This window comes from Carcharodon carcharias, chromosome 8, assembly GCF_017639515.1.
Source record: "Carcharodon carcharias isolate sCarCar2 chromosome 8, sCarCar2.pri, whole genome shotgun sequence".
Classification (NCBI taxonomy): domain Eukaryota; kingdom Metazoa; phylum Chordata; class Chondrichthyes; order Lamniformes; family Lamnidae; genus Carcharodon; species Carcharodon carcharias.
The window spans coordinates 159,416,034-159,431,654 of record NC_054474.1 but is presented as its reverse complement, the minus strand read 5'-3'; the positions used below and the strand labels follow the sequence as shown (position 1 = coordinate 159,431,654).

Here is a 15,621-nt window from a genome sequence, read left to right as displayed (position 1 = left end):
TTTTTGCGTGGGCATGGGGTGGTGCCATAGGAGGGGGTTGAGGAGTAGGGGGTGATGGAGGAGTGGACCAGGGTGTCCCGGAGGGAGCGATCCCTACGGAATGCCGATAAGGGGGGTGAAGGGAAGATGTGTTTGGTGGTGGCATCATGCTGGAGTTGGCGGAAATGGCGGAGGATGATCCTTTGAATGCGGAGGCTGGTGGGGTGATAAGTGAGGACAAGGGGGACCCTATCATGTTTCTGGGAGGGAGGAGAAGGCGTGAGGGCGGATGCGCGGGAGATGGGCCGGACACGGTTGAGGGCCCTGTCAACGACCGTGGGTGGAAAACCTCGGTTAAGGAAGAAGGAGGACATGTCAGAGGAACTGTTTTTGAATGTAGCATCATCGGAACAGATGCGACGGAGGCGAAGGAATTGAGAGAATGGGATGGAGTCCTTACAGGAAGCAGGGTGTGAGGAGCTGTAGTCAAGATAGCTGTGGGAGTCGGTGGGTTTGTAATGGATATTGGTGGACAGTCTATCACCAGAGGTTGAGACAGAGAGGTCAAGGAAGGGAAGGGAAGTGTCAGAGATGGACCACGTGAAAATGATGGAGGGGTGGAGATTGGAAGCAAAATTAATAAATTTTTCCAAGTTCTGACGAGAGCATGAAGCGGCACCGAAGTAATCATCGATGTACCGGAGAAAGAGTCGTGGAAGGGGGCCGGAGTAGGACTGGAACAAGGAATGTTCCACATACCCCATAAAGAGACAGGCATAGCTGGGGCCCATGCGGGTACCCATAGCCACACCTTTTATTTGGAGGAAGTGAGAGGAGTTGAAGGAGAAATTGTTCAGTGTGAGAACAAGTTCAGCCAGACGGAGGAGAGTAGTGGTGGATGGGGATTGTTAGGCCAGTTAGTTTAACGTCTGTCATAGGGAAAATGTTAGAAGCTATTATTAAAGAAGTAATGGCATGGCACTTGGATAAGCTCAAGGTGATCAGGCAGAGTCAGCATGGTTTTGTGAATGGGGAATCAGGTTTAACCAACTTATTGGAGTTCTTTGAGGAAGTAACATGTGCTGTGGATAAAGGGGACCAGTGGATGTATTGTATCTAGAGTTCCAAAAGGCATTTGATAAAGTGCCACATCAAAGGTCACTGCACATATTAAAAGCTCATGGTATAGGGGGTAATATATTGGCATGGATTAGCTGGCTAACAGGAAGCAGAGAATAGGCATCAATGGGTCTTTTTCAGGTTGGCAAGATATAACGAGTGGTGTGCCACAGGGATCAGTGCTGGGACCTCAATTGTTTACAATTTATATAAATGACTTGAATGAAAGGATGGATGGGATGGTTGCAAATTTATATAAATGACTTGAATGAAAGGATGGATGGGATGGTTGCAAATTTGCTGATGAGACAAATAGGAAAGTAAGTTGTGAAGAGGATGTAAGGAGGCTACAAAAAGATATAGATAGGCTAAGTGTGTGGGCAAAGATCTGGCAAGTGGAGTATAATTTGGGAAAATGTGAAATTGTCCATTTTGACAGGAAGAATAAAAGAGAAGCAAATTATCTAAATGGTGAGGGATAGCAGAGCTCTGAGGTGCAGAGGAATCCGGGTGGCCTAGTGCACGAATCACAAAAGACTAGAATGCAGGTAGAGCAAGTAATTAGGAAAACTAATGCAATGTTATAATTTATTGTGAGGGGAACTGATTTCAAAAGTAGGGAGGTTATGCTTCAGTTGCACAGGGCTCCAGTTAGACTACATTTGGAGTACTGTGTACAATATTGGTCACCTTATTTAAGGAAAGATGTTAATGCATTGGAAGCAGTTCAGAGAAGGTTAACCAGACTAATACCTGGAATGGGTGGGTTGTCTTATGAGGAAAGGTTGAACAGACTAGGCTTGTATCCACTGGAGTTTAGAAGCGTAAGAGGCAGCTTGATTGAAACATATAAGATCCTGAGGGGTCTTGACAGGGTGGATGTGGAGAGGCTGTTTCCTCTTGTGGGAGAACCTAGAACTAGGGGTCACTGTTTAAAAATAAGGGGTCACCCATTCATAACAGAGATGAGGCAAATTTTTTTCACTCAGATGGTCATGAATCTTTGGAACTATCTTCTTGAAAAGGTGGTGGAAGCAGATTCTTTGAATATTTTTAAGGCAGAGATGGATAGATTCTTGGTAAGCAAGGGAGTGAAAGGTTATCGGGGGTAGGTGGAATGCAGAGGTTACAATCAGATCAAGCCATAATCTTATTAAATGGTGGAGCAGGCTCAAGGGGCTGAATGGCCTGCTGCTCCTTGTTCATATGTTTGAAACCTGCTCACTGATGCTCAGTTTGGGTTCTGCCATGGTTACTCAGCTTTTGATCTCATTACAGCCTTGGTTCAAACATGGACAAAAGAGCTGAAATGCAGGGATGAGGTGAGAGTGACTGCCTTTGACATCAAGGCAGCATTTGACTAAGTGTGGCATCAAGGAGCCCTAGCAAAATTGGAGTCAATGAGAATCGGGCAAAACACTCCACTGGTTGGCATCATACCTAGCACAAAGGAAGATGGTTGTGGTTGTTGGAGGTTAATCATCTCAGCTCCAGGACGTTAGACGTTACTACAGGAATTCCTCAGGGTAGTGTCCTAGGCCCAACCATCTTCAGCTGCTTCATCAATGACTTTCCTTCCATCATAAGGTCAGAGGTGGGGATGGTCGCTGATGATTGCACAATGTTCAGCACCATTCGCAACTCCTCAGATACTGAAGCAGCCCATGTCCAAATGCAGCAAGGCCTGGACAATATTCAGGCTTGGGCTGACAAGTGGCAAGTAACATTCGCGCCATACAAGTGCCAGGTAATGACCATCTCCAACAAGAGAGAACCTAACTATCACCCCTTGATATTCAGTGGCATTACCATGGCTGAATGCCCCACTATCAACATCCCAGGGGTTACCATTGACCAGAAGCTGAACTGGACTTGCCATTATAAATACTGTGGCTACAAGAGCAGGTCAGAGGCTAGGAGTTCTGCTGCGAGTAACTCACCTCCTTACTCCCCTTGGCCTTTCCACCATCTACAAGACAGAAGTCAGGTGTGTGATGGAATACTCTCCACTTGCTTGGATGAGTGCAGCTCCAACAACACTCAGGAATCTTGATGCCATCCAGGACAAAGCAGCCTGCTTGATTGGCACCCCTTCCACAAATATTCACTCCCTCTGTTATGACGCAGAGTTGGTAAAGGCTGAGTTGTTTAAATTCCAGAGGGAAGCTTGAACAAATGCCATAAGCTATATTTTCAATTGCTATGACTGAGATGCAGCTCTGAATTCAGGAATAAAACCACCAAGCGTCAAGAGGTTTTTTATATAAAAACTAAATTAAACATTTATTAACTTAACAACAAATTAAACACATATGCATGTCTACCAATTACCACTATAATAACTTTTAACCAAATCCCCAAATTATTCACTCCCAGGTAAATGTTCACCAAAGCAACAATAACCCATAGGCCTGAATTTTTCCCACATTGGGTGGGCTTGGTAGGAGCGGGTGGGGGCAGTCGCGTTGCCGACCACCACCTGCGATCGGCTCTGCGCCACCATTTTATGTGTGCATGCCAATTACGGCCCGCCCAGGGTAATACACAAGTGGTAGCGATGAAATGGTACATGTTTTTATTGTTCAGAAAAACTTTTTATTTAATTCTGAAAGGCTTTAGGAAACCTCATCCCGCTCGTAGATGAGGTTTCCTTAAAAAACATAAAGGCCACTTGGCTTTTCGCCTACCTGCCAACCGTTAGGTTGGACGGGCAGCATTAACTTGAAATGAATTACTTTGCATGTCATCGTGTGCCATTTTACGTGCTGGTGTGTTGGGCCTGCCCCCACATGCTGACTGAAAAATCCTGGCCATAGACACCAGGCAAAACACATTTGACCTTACAAATTCAAAATGAGGTTCCTTTCAATTTGTTTCCTTTACAGATACAGTTGTAGGCTGGTTAGATCTTAAATGCCTCTAACTTACACGCACAAACTCCTTTATGTTTATACCTAGTTTCCCCTTTGAATGTAAATTTTCCATTGCATTACTAGGTTTTTTAATTTTACCTCTCCTAATAATAATCCTTTCATTCCACCAATTTTATTAATAATATAAATCTATTACTTGGCAAGTCCCAGCTAGATGCAAGATTTTACCCATTCTTTTGAATGGTTTATTCAACAAATGCAAATTTACACTTTACCTGCTCCCCCTTATGCTTATCTAATTATCACCTCAGAACTACTATACATCAAAGCACCCAGATAGCTGGTTTTAATCCAGTTAAGCCACACTAAGACACACACATAGACACAGACCCTGCTACAATTCTAATTAATAAATAATTTCCAATAACATTATAGACATCAATATCTCTTCATGACACCCTCCATCGCCAATGAACAGTGGCAGCAGTCTGTACCATCTACAAGATACACTGCAGGAACTCACCAAAGCTCCTTAGGCAGCACCTTCAAACCTATGACGGCTACGATCTAGAAGGACAAGGGCAGCAGATACATGAGAACACCACCACTTGGAAGTTCCCCTTCAAGCCACTTACCATTCTGACTTGGAAATACATCACAGGTCCTTCACTGTCACTGGGTCAAAATTCTGGAACACCCTCCCTGACAGTACTGTGGGAATATCTATACCACATGGACTGCAGTGATTCAAGAAGACAGCTTAGCATCACCTTCTCAAGGGATGCGCAATAAACGCTGGCTGAGCCAGCGACACCGACATCCCATAATTGAAGTAAAAAAAAAACCCTGCAAATTCCCCTGCAGGTTACACACTAGCCTGATTTGGAAGTATATCACTGTTCCTTCACTGTTGCTATGACAAAATCCTGGAATTCCCTTCATAACAGCACTGTGGGTGTACTATACCACAGGGAATGCAGCGATTCAGGAAGGCAGCTCACCACGACCTTCTCAAGGGCAATTAGGGATGGGCAATGAACGCTGGCCTTGCCAGCGACACTGACATCCCATACACAAATTAAAAAAAACACCTGCAAGTTCCCCTCCAAGTCATACACTAGCCTGGGCAATAAATGCTGGCCTAGCCAGTGATGCCCATATCCCATGGAAGAATTTTTCTGAAAGGAAAAAATAAGCAAAGCTGAGGAAATTCTGTGGACATGGATCATTTTTGTTAAAGACCATGCCCATTGAACTTGGGTTGGTTTTGGCTTGCTGTCAGCTGGGAATCAGGCTAGCTCCTGGGAGAGGAGCTGAAATTATTTTTAAGGAAGAGAGTTTTGAAGAACTTTGGTTGAGTTTGATGACCTATTTGCTGAAGGAACTGCTGAGCCAATTTGTAAAATCTGTCTTAGTTGTATCTGTCATTTAAGGTGTAATTTATAGTTTATAATCGACTGCAGTTTACCTGTTAATTCATGTTTAACTTAACTTGATTCCGGTTGTTAGTGTTTAGCTGGTTAGCCAAGATGGTATTTAATCATTGCTTTGACACTTGTATAATAAAATAGTCTTTTATTTTAAACCACGGAATCTTGTGGCTTCATTCTTTTAGTACATAACTGTGACTTTGGATTTGTTCTTTTTAAAAATATAGTTACTGGTCTCTACCAAGATCACATACTGTCCACTTCCCCTTGAAAGTGTACTTGCATGCAGCTTGGACCCTGATTTCAAGCTTTATGTGGCCATGTAACGCCTCAAAAAAAAAAGGTGCTACATGGCCTAACTTAGCCTCCATCTTCTCTACCCTATCAAACAGCTTCATACTTCTAAAGACCTCTGTTAGGACACTTCTCAGCCTTCCCTTTTCTAGAGAAAATACGCTGCCTTTCATAAACTCTGGCTATCCCAAAGTACCTTAGAACCAATGAAGTACCTTTGAAGAGAAATCACTGTTGTAGTGCGGGAAACATAACAGCTAGTTTGTGTTTTTCGTTTTTAGTGATATTATTGAGGGAGAAATATTAGGGAGAAGACCGAGGAGAACTCTTCTTTAAATAGTACAGTAAGATCTTTTATGTCAACTTAAGAGGGAACATGGGAGTTTGGTTCAGCTTCTCATCCGGAGTATAATGTGGGAAAATGTGAACTTGTCCACTTTGGCAGGGAGAATAGAAAAGCAGTACATTATTTAAATGAACAGAGATTTCAGAACTCTAATGTACAGAGGGACTTGGGTGTCCTGATACATAAATCACATAAAGTTAGTGTGCAGGTACAGCAAGTGATTAGGAAGGCAAATGAAATTGTTTATTGCAAGGGGAATGGAATATAAAAGTAGGAATGTTTCACTACTGTTGTGTAGGGTGTTGGTGAGACCATATCTAGAGTACTGTGTACAGTTTTGGCCTCCTCATTTAGAAAAGGATATAAGTGCATTAGAAGCAGTTCAGAGGAGGTTCACTCAACCGATACCTGCGATGGGGAGTTATTTTATGAGGCAAGGTTGGACAGGTTGGGCCTGTATCCATTGGAATTTAAAAGAATGAGGGGTGATGTAATTGAAACATATAAGATCGTGAGGGGCCCTGACAGGGCAGATGCTGAAAGGATGCTTCCCCTTGTGAGAGAGACTAGAACTAAGGGACATGGTTTAAAAATAAGGCGTCTCCCATTTAAGATGGAAATGAGGAGAATCTTTTTCTCTAGAGGGTTGTTAGCCTGTGGAACTCTTCCCCAGAGAGCAGTGGAGCCAAGGTCGTTCAATGTTTTTAATGCAGAGGCAGATAGATTCTTCACTAACAAGGGAATCAAAGGATGTCGGGGGTAGGCAGAATGTCGAATTGAGGCCACAATCAGATCAGCCATGATCTTATTGAGTGGCGGAGCAGCTTGAGTGGCCGAATAGCCTATCCTTGCTCCTAATTTCATATCTAACACATGGGCCAGGATTTTACGGCCCCGTCACGGGTGGGATCCACCGCGGGAGAGGCGGCGCGCCAGCCAGAAGTCCATTGACTTGTGGTGGGACTGGAAAATCCCACCCATGCTATTGCTCAAACAGTGTAGCATTCAGTGCTGCACTGGAGTGTCAAACTAGATTTTATGCTGAAATCTCTGAAATGGGACCTGAATCCCTTCGGGCCATAGTGCTACCATTGAACATTATCTGACACTGTGCACTTTTGAAAATCCTTTATGTGAAAGTGATGGGTGGGTGGTGCAGGTGATGAATTACTGACGGAGAAACGATTTCGAATGGAAACTTTAATAACCCAGACTCAAAATAACTATGACTTAAAATAACTGTGCAAGGTGAATAGTGATAATTGACCTTTGTACTCTTGCTAAATGTTGCCTTTCCAGCTGCCTCTCCTCCTTTAAACCCTCATTAAAACTTACCTTCTTGATCAAGCTTTTTGTCATCACTTCTATTATCTTTCTCCTGTCTGATATCGCCACGACAATTCTCTACATTATAAGAGCTATATAAATACAAGTTGTTGTTGTTGTATAGTTATATAGTCCTGTCTTGGAACTATATTGCTGTTCCTTCACTGTCACTGGATTAAAACCCAGGAACTCCCTTCCTTACAGAACCGTGGGTGTACTTACACTACATGGATTGCAGCGGTTGAAGAAGGCAGCTCACCTCTATCTTCTCAGGGGCATTTAGGGATGGGCAACAAATGCTGGCCTTGCCAGTGACACTCACGTCCCATGAAAGAACATTAAAAAAAACATGTTCTTGTGCTATCATTTATAAGGATGTCAGCTATGATTTGTATGAAGAAAGTCCATGCTTATGATAATGAATATTGAATCAGACTGTAAATAATCAGTCACAGAAATGCAGAAGTAGGCTATTTGGCTGTGTTTGAACTAGCTCCACAATGAAGTAACACACTATAATCACATTTGTTGCTTTTTCCCTACTTCATATGTTTTTTTTTCTGATTCTCTCCTTGACTCAGGATCAAGAGCTAATTGTGGTAAAGCATTCCATATTCTAATAATGTTATACTTTCAAAGCAATTCTCCTAATTTCCCCTTTTATGCTTCCAGTCTTGAATTTACATCCTTTGTTACCAATTCAGTGGTCAATGGAGCAACTAGAATAATTCTAAGATATTCTCCCCTTACTGTTCTCTGCTCTAGTGAATACGATTATAGGTTTCAAATCTCTCATCACAATTACATGACTTTTTCCTAGCTGCCATCCTAGTGAATCAATGCTGCAACTTTTCCATGGCTTTTTATATTGGGTTTCTCACAACTGCACATAATACTTCAAAATCGGTCTAGTTGGTGCCTTCTGTAGATTAATCATTAACCTTTATAAAACTGTTTTGTCATAATTAGGGCTTTTTCCATTGGCAATCCTGCTTTTCACCCTCTGTTTTCATACTCCATTCAGAATTTTACAGTTTTCAATTTATTTTTCAATCCCTTTCCCAAAATGTACTATTTCAGATTTATCAATGTTGAGTTGTATTTTCTAGTCTTCCAATGTCTGTGTTTTTGAGGCCTCTTGCATTCTACTTCACAGTGTTCCTTATGTTGATCATCAGCAAAATGTTATCTGTTGCTAAATATATCAAGCTAAATTTAGTGGATGAAAATTAGCAGAATACACCTTCATCTCAGGAAGAAAATTCAGCATAAGGAACTATTTCCATCCAATAAATCATACCTGTCCTTAGGTTTTACAAAGCTGCTTTGATGTGATCTTGAAAATTCCACAGCAACATTCTAGGATGTATTAAAGCAGAACATGTTATTTGCATGACAATTTTCAACAAAATCCTTTTTCTCCGTTTGAATAATATTCAGTGCACATTATAATTTCCCTTCTGTAAGTCAAATGAAAGAAATATATCCACATTTTTAGATGATTGGATTTTTTTCCCCCTTTTTTTATTTATTTTTGTCCCTCTTTAGCTTTCAAATCCAGATTTCCAGGAAAGGCTGAGTGATCAAACTATTATTATGCTTTGCGTATCTAATTTTATTAATTCTTGTAGTTAATGTTTGACCATTTGATAGAAAATTAAAATGTTATGGCATATGCTTATGCAATATTGTACTCCTAATACAAATCTTTTTGGGGATCACAAAACTAGGAGTTCAGAAAAGAAGAGCGTTAACATGGATGTTGAATTTACGCATGGGAATAATTGCCATAATGTCTCCCTGGTTATTCAGAGCAATCAGCCTATAAACTTGAACATTGGGGGGGAAGTTCCTTCATCATTACACCTTAAGGTAACAAAACAATATCAGAATCATATATCGTCAAAATTACCATAATCGTTTGAAACATTTATTCATAAGAAGGAGAACATTTTTCAAATAAATGTTACATAATAGCCCCTCTTATCTTGTACTAAACATTGATGCAATTATATTTAGTATTCTTTAATATGTTGTGCCTAAAATGCGATAGATTGATATTCAACAAGCAAACCTAGACTGGATCGCCATTTATTTTAGAAATATTTTAAAGACAAATGTACCTTTGTTTGATTTTCTCTTTCCTACATTATGTAAGAGTATCTCCCATGTTTCCAGTTTGACTTTGTGTTCCTTAATGTGTTTTTTCTCTGCAACTGCAACATCTTTCTATTCCTTTAATTGCTTACAATTGACATTGCTACAATTGACAGATTATGTACAATCTTCCCTTGCATGGATTTCATGGACGCCTTTTTCTTGTATAATATTCACTCTTTAATGCTGCTTCTTTCATGAAGAACTAGATAAGTATATAACATGTTTGTATTTTGTGCTGTAAAATAAGAGTTGTCGAGAAAGTTGGCAAGTAGCTTAAAAGGACTTAAGATATGGCTTGATAGTTAATGTACGTTATAAACTTTAACCAAGACTTCATTTGGTTGCACTTTCACCTATCCAATCATCTCCAGTAATAGCTTCTCTTCCCACCCTCCTGCCTTTACCTCTGGAATTTCCCAAAGATCTATTCTTTGCAGGTTCCATTTCCTATTTATGTGCTACCTTTTGGTGACATTGTCTGGTCAGTTGCCACATGCGCCAGGTCACTATTTCTGCAACCCCTTTAAAGATTTACCATTTTCTTTATATCGCCCCTTCTAAATTTTCTTTCCAAAATACATTGGCCTGGATGATGCGGTCAACAGCAAAGTGGAGGCATTCACCACTGACCACGTGAAAACTAGAGCCCTAACTTATCCTTGCTCTCCCAGCTGCACCATGAGTCTGGGGATGAACTCACTGGTGATGCCAAGTTGTGTGGCACATTGCCGGTGAAGCCATGCCTCCATTGACATCACAAGCTGAAGATGCCCCATGAGGCCTGTCTTCAGCTCAATGAGAAGTAAGTGTTTTTTTAAAATGATTTTCAGTTTTTTATTTGTACTTCTAATCGCAGGTCCCCAGCAGTATCCCCAGCCTCCCTGTTGATTTAAAGGGCTGCAGTCCTGAGCAGGCTCCACACCTGCTTGAAGCTGTCCTAAAAAGTCCATGTAAAAACCAGTGTAAGTGCTGGGCAATCATCTGAAGTTCCAGCATGACAGGTTCAGCAGAACCATCAGCTTGGGCTCCTTCGAAACCCATGAAAGCGCACCACAACTTCCAGATTTGAGCATATGTGGGCCCCCCAGAAATTGCGGCTCTCCATAGCAGTGAGCTTCTTTTCCGCTATTGCAAATACGAGATCTAGGGCAGAACTTCACACTTTTCTGCATTACTTTTTATCTGCCATCAGTTTGCCTGTTTCACCAGTCTGTCTATCTCCTCCCGCAGTCTGCCAATATCCTCCTCACTATATACAACATTTCCATGTTTTGTGCTCTTTGCTTACTTTGAAATTATGCCGCACATATAGGGTCATAGACATACATCATAAAGAACAGTGGTCTCAGTACCGACCTTTGGAGCAAAAGACCTGTCCTTTCCTCCAGTCTGTTAAACAACCATTCACCACTACTCTGTTTGCTGTTCTCCTAGCTAATTTTGTACCCACTCCCCTTATTGGGTTTCAATCTTGCTAACAAGTCTATATCAGATGTCTTCTGGAAGTCCATATTCAAATCAACTGCACTACCTTTAAGAACTCCACAACATATTGGTTGTAAGGTGTAATTGCCTTTAACAAATCCATGTTACAGAAGAGTAGAGCACAGAAGGAGGCCATTCAACCCAATGACCTTGCGCCAGCTCTTTTGAAGACCAATCCAATTAGTCCCCCTCCCATGCTCTTTATCCATATCCTTAGTTCTTTTCTCCTTCAAGTATTTATCCAGTTCCCTTTTGAAGGTTACTATTGAATCTGTATCCGCCACAGTCAAGCAGTGCACCCTAAATCTTAACCACTCATTGTGTAAAATAGGTTTTTTTCTCATGTTGCCTCTCATCATTTTTCCAATCGCCTTAAATCTGTCCCCTCTGGTTATTGACGCTGCATCCATTGGAAACAATTTCTCTTAGTCTTCCAAGTAATTATTTTGTACCAAATGGGAGACAATACTACACAACTGCCCCACCTGGGGTGATGTGGGTTGGGGGGGGGTTGAAAATTTTACAACCTAGAATTTTTTCCCAACTTGACACACATGCCTATTGTCTCTTTTTTGCCATTGTTGTGTAACATGTATGCATTCAGCCTTGGAGGAGTGGGATAGTTCATTGTTAATTTACTGTTTTATTTACTGTGTGAGTCTTAATATTCTTGTTTCTATTCCACCTAGGCTGGATTCTTTTTCAACTCCTTTAAATTAGCTGAACTTTATTGAGTATCTTTGCCTTTGATTGTTCCTTGTCCTTTTCCATAACTGCTCTAAACTTAATGATTTTAAGATCACAGTTTCCTAATTCACCTTCACTGAAACATGCTCCACTTCTCCCACTTCATTCCTAGAACTAGATCTAGCCCTGCTTCTTTTGTCATTGGGCTGGAAAGAAACAGGTCAAGTAAGTTCTCCTATTCACATTACAGGAATCCCTTCCCTTCCTGGTCCTTTTCACATTTTTTCTTGTTCTATATTAGGATAATTTGAATAATTCATTACTACATTCACTACTGTAATGTTATTGCGTCTTTCTAAAATTTACTTGCATCTTTGCTCTTCTTTCTTCTTCCTAGTATTTGGTGATCTATCGTATACAACCAGCAGCAGAACAGATCCTATTCTGCTTTTTAACTCTAACTAAGTAGGTTCTATTTTAGAACTCACAAACGCTTCATCCCTTCTGAGGGCTGAAACATTATTATTGACTATTATTGCCACCAACCAACCCTTTTTCCTCTTCTCTGTTCCTCCTGAATAAACTGTTGCCAGAAATGTTAAATTTCTATTCCTGACCTTCAACCATGATTCCATTATTGCCACTATATCATAAGCTCATGTGACAATCTTGTGCCTGCAGTTCACAAATATTATTTATCATAGTCTGTGCATTTATGCTTATGCATTGCAAACCTGCCTTACCTTATTTAACACTGTTCCCCACCCTGACCCCTCCTATTTCCGAACTATTCTTTATTCTAATGATGTTCATCTTTCCCTGTTCTCCCTGTACCATGATTCTCTTTTCTCATGCTTCATCATGGTTCTCCTCCCTCTGCCAAATTAGTTTAAACTCTCCTCACAGTACCATTTAAGCGGCCCGGAGAGTACTTCAATCCTAGTCCTGTTAAGTATAATCCAATCCATCTTGTAAAGGTCCCTTCTGCCCCAGAACTGGTCCCCTTGCCACAGGAATCAGACGATGTATCTCCTGCACCATTTCTCTAGCCCCACACGTTAACTTGCTTTATCTTACTGTTCCTATACTCTTTAGCGCGAAACATTGGGAGTAATCCAGAGATTACCAGCATTGAGATCCTGCTCTTTAGTTTCTGCCTTAGCTCCTGAAACTCTGTCTTTTGGATCTCAATTATTTTCTTTCCTATGTCATGGACCATGAATTCTCGCTGTTCCCCTTCTTCTGGCAGAATGTTCTGCACTTGTGTCAGGGTAGGGATCAGGAACCAGAGAAGTGACACAACATATGATACTCTTGTCGACAGTGCAGAAACACCTATCACCTTGATTGTCGAATACCCCAGGACAACTGCATTTCTACAAAATGATGCCATTTAAATATTTTTAAAAATATTATTGTACAGAATTTTATAACTAAAGTTAGATTGATTCTGCCAAGCTTGCACTAAGGTGACTATCACAAATCAGTGCTCTTTGTATTTTGATTGGAATTTATTTTACATAATGTCTTTCCAAAATATGAGAAGTGGTCATGATCACTGATGTAAGCCTTTGCTGATAAACTTAAAAAGTTCAAATTGATTAGAAAATGTAAGTAGTTTTGTTAAGGGACTGCATTTTGCATTGTTTTTGCAAGAGTATACCAACGTACTACTTGACAAAATGAAAAGTTTAAAGGGTGCCATTGATAATGGCATTTAAATGTAAATAGTAGCCTGATCTGAGTAACAATATTGTATGATTTCTCAGCTATCTCATGAAGTCAATGCAACTCAGCCTGGATTGGAATCATCAGTTATATCTGGACTCCCAAAAGCCTCAAAAAAACTGGTGGAGTGGGCCGTTGAAAATGGATTTACTGCTACATCTTTGACAGAGATTCCATTGGTTGATGAGATCAAACTTAAATGTGATCTTCATGGTAAGAGGAACAATAACTGCACACAGCCTTTGAAGTTTTTTTTGCCAGCAAGGGAATCATGTATTTGATGATGTCAGGTAAATTAGGTGAGCCAGGAATGGCACATGGCATGGGCAAATTCCAAACAATGAAGTACCGTAAATTTAGGAAAGGTATTGGAATGCAAAGGAGATTTACTAGATGCTTGGAAGGTGAGACTTCAATTATGTGAACAGACTTGAAGCTTGCATTGTTCATCTAGGAACAGAGAAGGTTAAGGGGAGATTTAATAGAGGTACTCGGGATCATGTATAGTTTTGATACAACAAATAAAGAGAAACTGTTTCTAGTGGCAGAATGGTCAATAAGCAGAGGACACCATTTTGGGACATGATTTAATTCAAATTTGAATTGGAATATATATTTTGGCAAGGAATTCCTGCTGAAAGTCAATGGGTCTTTGGCTGCCTCTCCAACTTTTCCGTCCTTCCTGCGATGTTTCCTGCCATGGGCAGGACTGGAAATTCCTGCCCTTTGTGTTGTCTTGTGTCTTTGCATTGCGGGCAAAAGGACAATGTGATGGTCAGTGACAGAGGAGGGTAATGAGTGTACACCTGTTGATCAATGGGGAATTGGGGTTACTGTTACTGGCATCATTCTTGAATTAGTTGTTCACATACAAAAAGGGGTGGAAATGGGCTGTCTAAATTGCAGATTTCCTTCCTCTTTCTCCTCCTCCTCCACTGCCTCCTCACTTGCTAGATGTTAACAAGGAACGTTCCCTCACGATGGCAATGTTGTGCAGCATGCAATGTACCATGACAGCTCTTGAGACCTGCTCAGCTGAGTACTGCAAAACTCCTCCAGAGTGGTACAGGCAGTGGAATCATTGCTTCAGGTGCCACTGGTCTCCTGCATCAGATTTCTTGTGACATTTTGGATCTCGGATATCTGTTGCACACTGTGCTTCAGTGGTTAAGGTACAACTGGCACAGAAGGCTGCCACAAAATATATGCATTGTGACTTCTGCCAGCATATAACAACAACCCAGGTTTATATAGTGCCTTAAATGTAATAAAATATCCCAAGGTGCTTCACAAGAACATTATAAAACAAAAAAACTGAGCCATATAAAGAGATGTTAGGTCAGATGACCAAAGCTTAATCAAAGAGGTGCATTTTAAAGAGTTTTTTAAGGAAGAAAGCAAGGGAGATACGCAGAGTGATGTGGTGGAGTTTGTGGGGCCAGAGGAGGTTAGAGAGAAAGAGAGAGGCAAGGCCATGGAGGGAATTAAAAACAAGGATGAGAATTTTAAAATCAAGATGTTGCTTGACTGGGAGCCAATGTAGGTCAGCGAGCACAGGGGCAATAGGTGAATAGGACTTGTTGCAAGTTAAGACATGGGCAAAGTTCTGGGCTTACAGAGCTCTGTGCCTATGCAACTGAAGGCGTAGCCACTAATGATGGAGTGATTAAAATCCAGGATACTCAAGAGCCAGAATTAGAGGAGCATGGATATCTGGAGGATTTTTTAAAAAGTCTTGCATTTATATAGTCCTTTTCATGACCACCAGATGGCTCAAATTACTTTACAGCTAATTAAATACTTTGTGACGTGTAATCAGTCTTGCACTGTAAGAAATGCGATAGCCAATTTGCACACAGCAAATTCCCATAAACAGCAGTGTGATAATGACCAGATGTCTGCTTTTGTGATGTTGATTGAGGGGTAAATATTGGCCAGGACACCAAGGATAAGTTCCCTGCGCTTCTTCAAAATAATGTCTTGGGATCTTTAACATCCACCCAAGTGGCTACATGGGGTCTTGATTTAATGTCTCATCCAAAAGATAGCAGCTCTCTCAGTATTGCCCTGAAGTGTCAGCTTTGATTTTTGTTCTCAAGCCCTTGAGTGGGACTTGAGCCAAAACCTGAGACTCAGAGGCTAGAGTGCTACCAACTGAGCCAGAGCTGACACTTTGTGGGGCCAGAGGAGGTTA

The 15,621-nt window shown here is 41.1% G+C and overlaps 1 protein-coding gene across 4 annotated transcripts in view; it reads left to right on the top strand.

Annotated features, from left to right (window-relative positions):
• LOC121281088 (transforming growth factor beta receptor type 3-like) overlaps positions 1 to 15,621 on the top strand; it is a 163,882-nt gene that overhangs the window by 92,378 nt on the left and 55,883 nt on the right. For all 4 annotated transcript variants that reach the window (XM_041193745.1, XM_041193747.1, XM_041193744.1 and 1 more), the window contains 2 exons: positions 9,098 to 9,239; positions 13,469 to 13,640. In XM_041193745.1, coding sequence (XP_041049679.1) covers positions 9,098 to 9,239; positions 13,469 to 13,640 — 314 coding nt within the window. The remainder of the gene's footprint in view (positions 1 to 9,097; positions 9,240 to 13,468; positions 13,641 to 15,621) is intronic.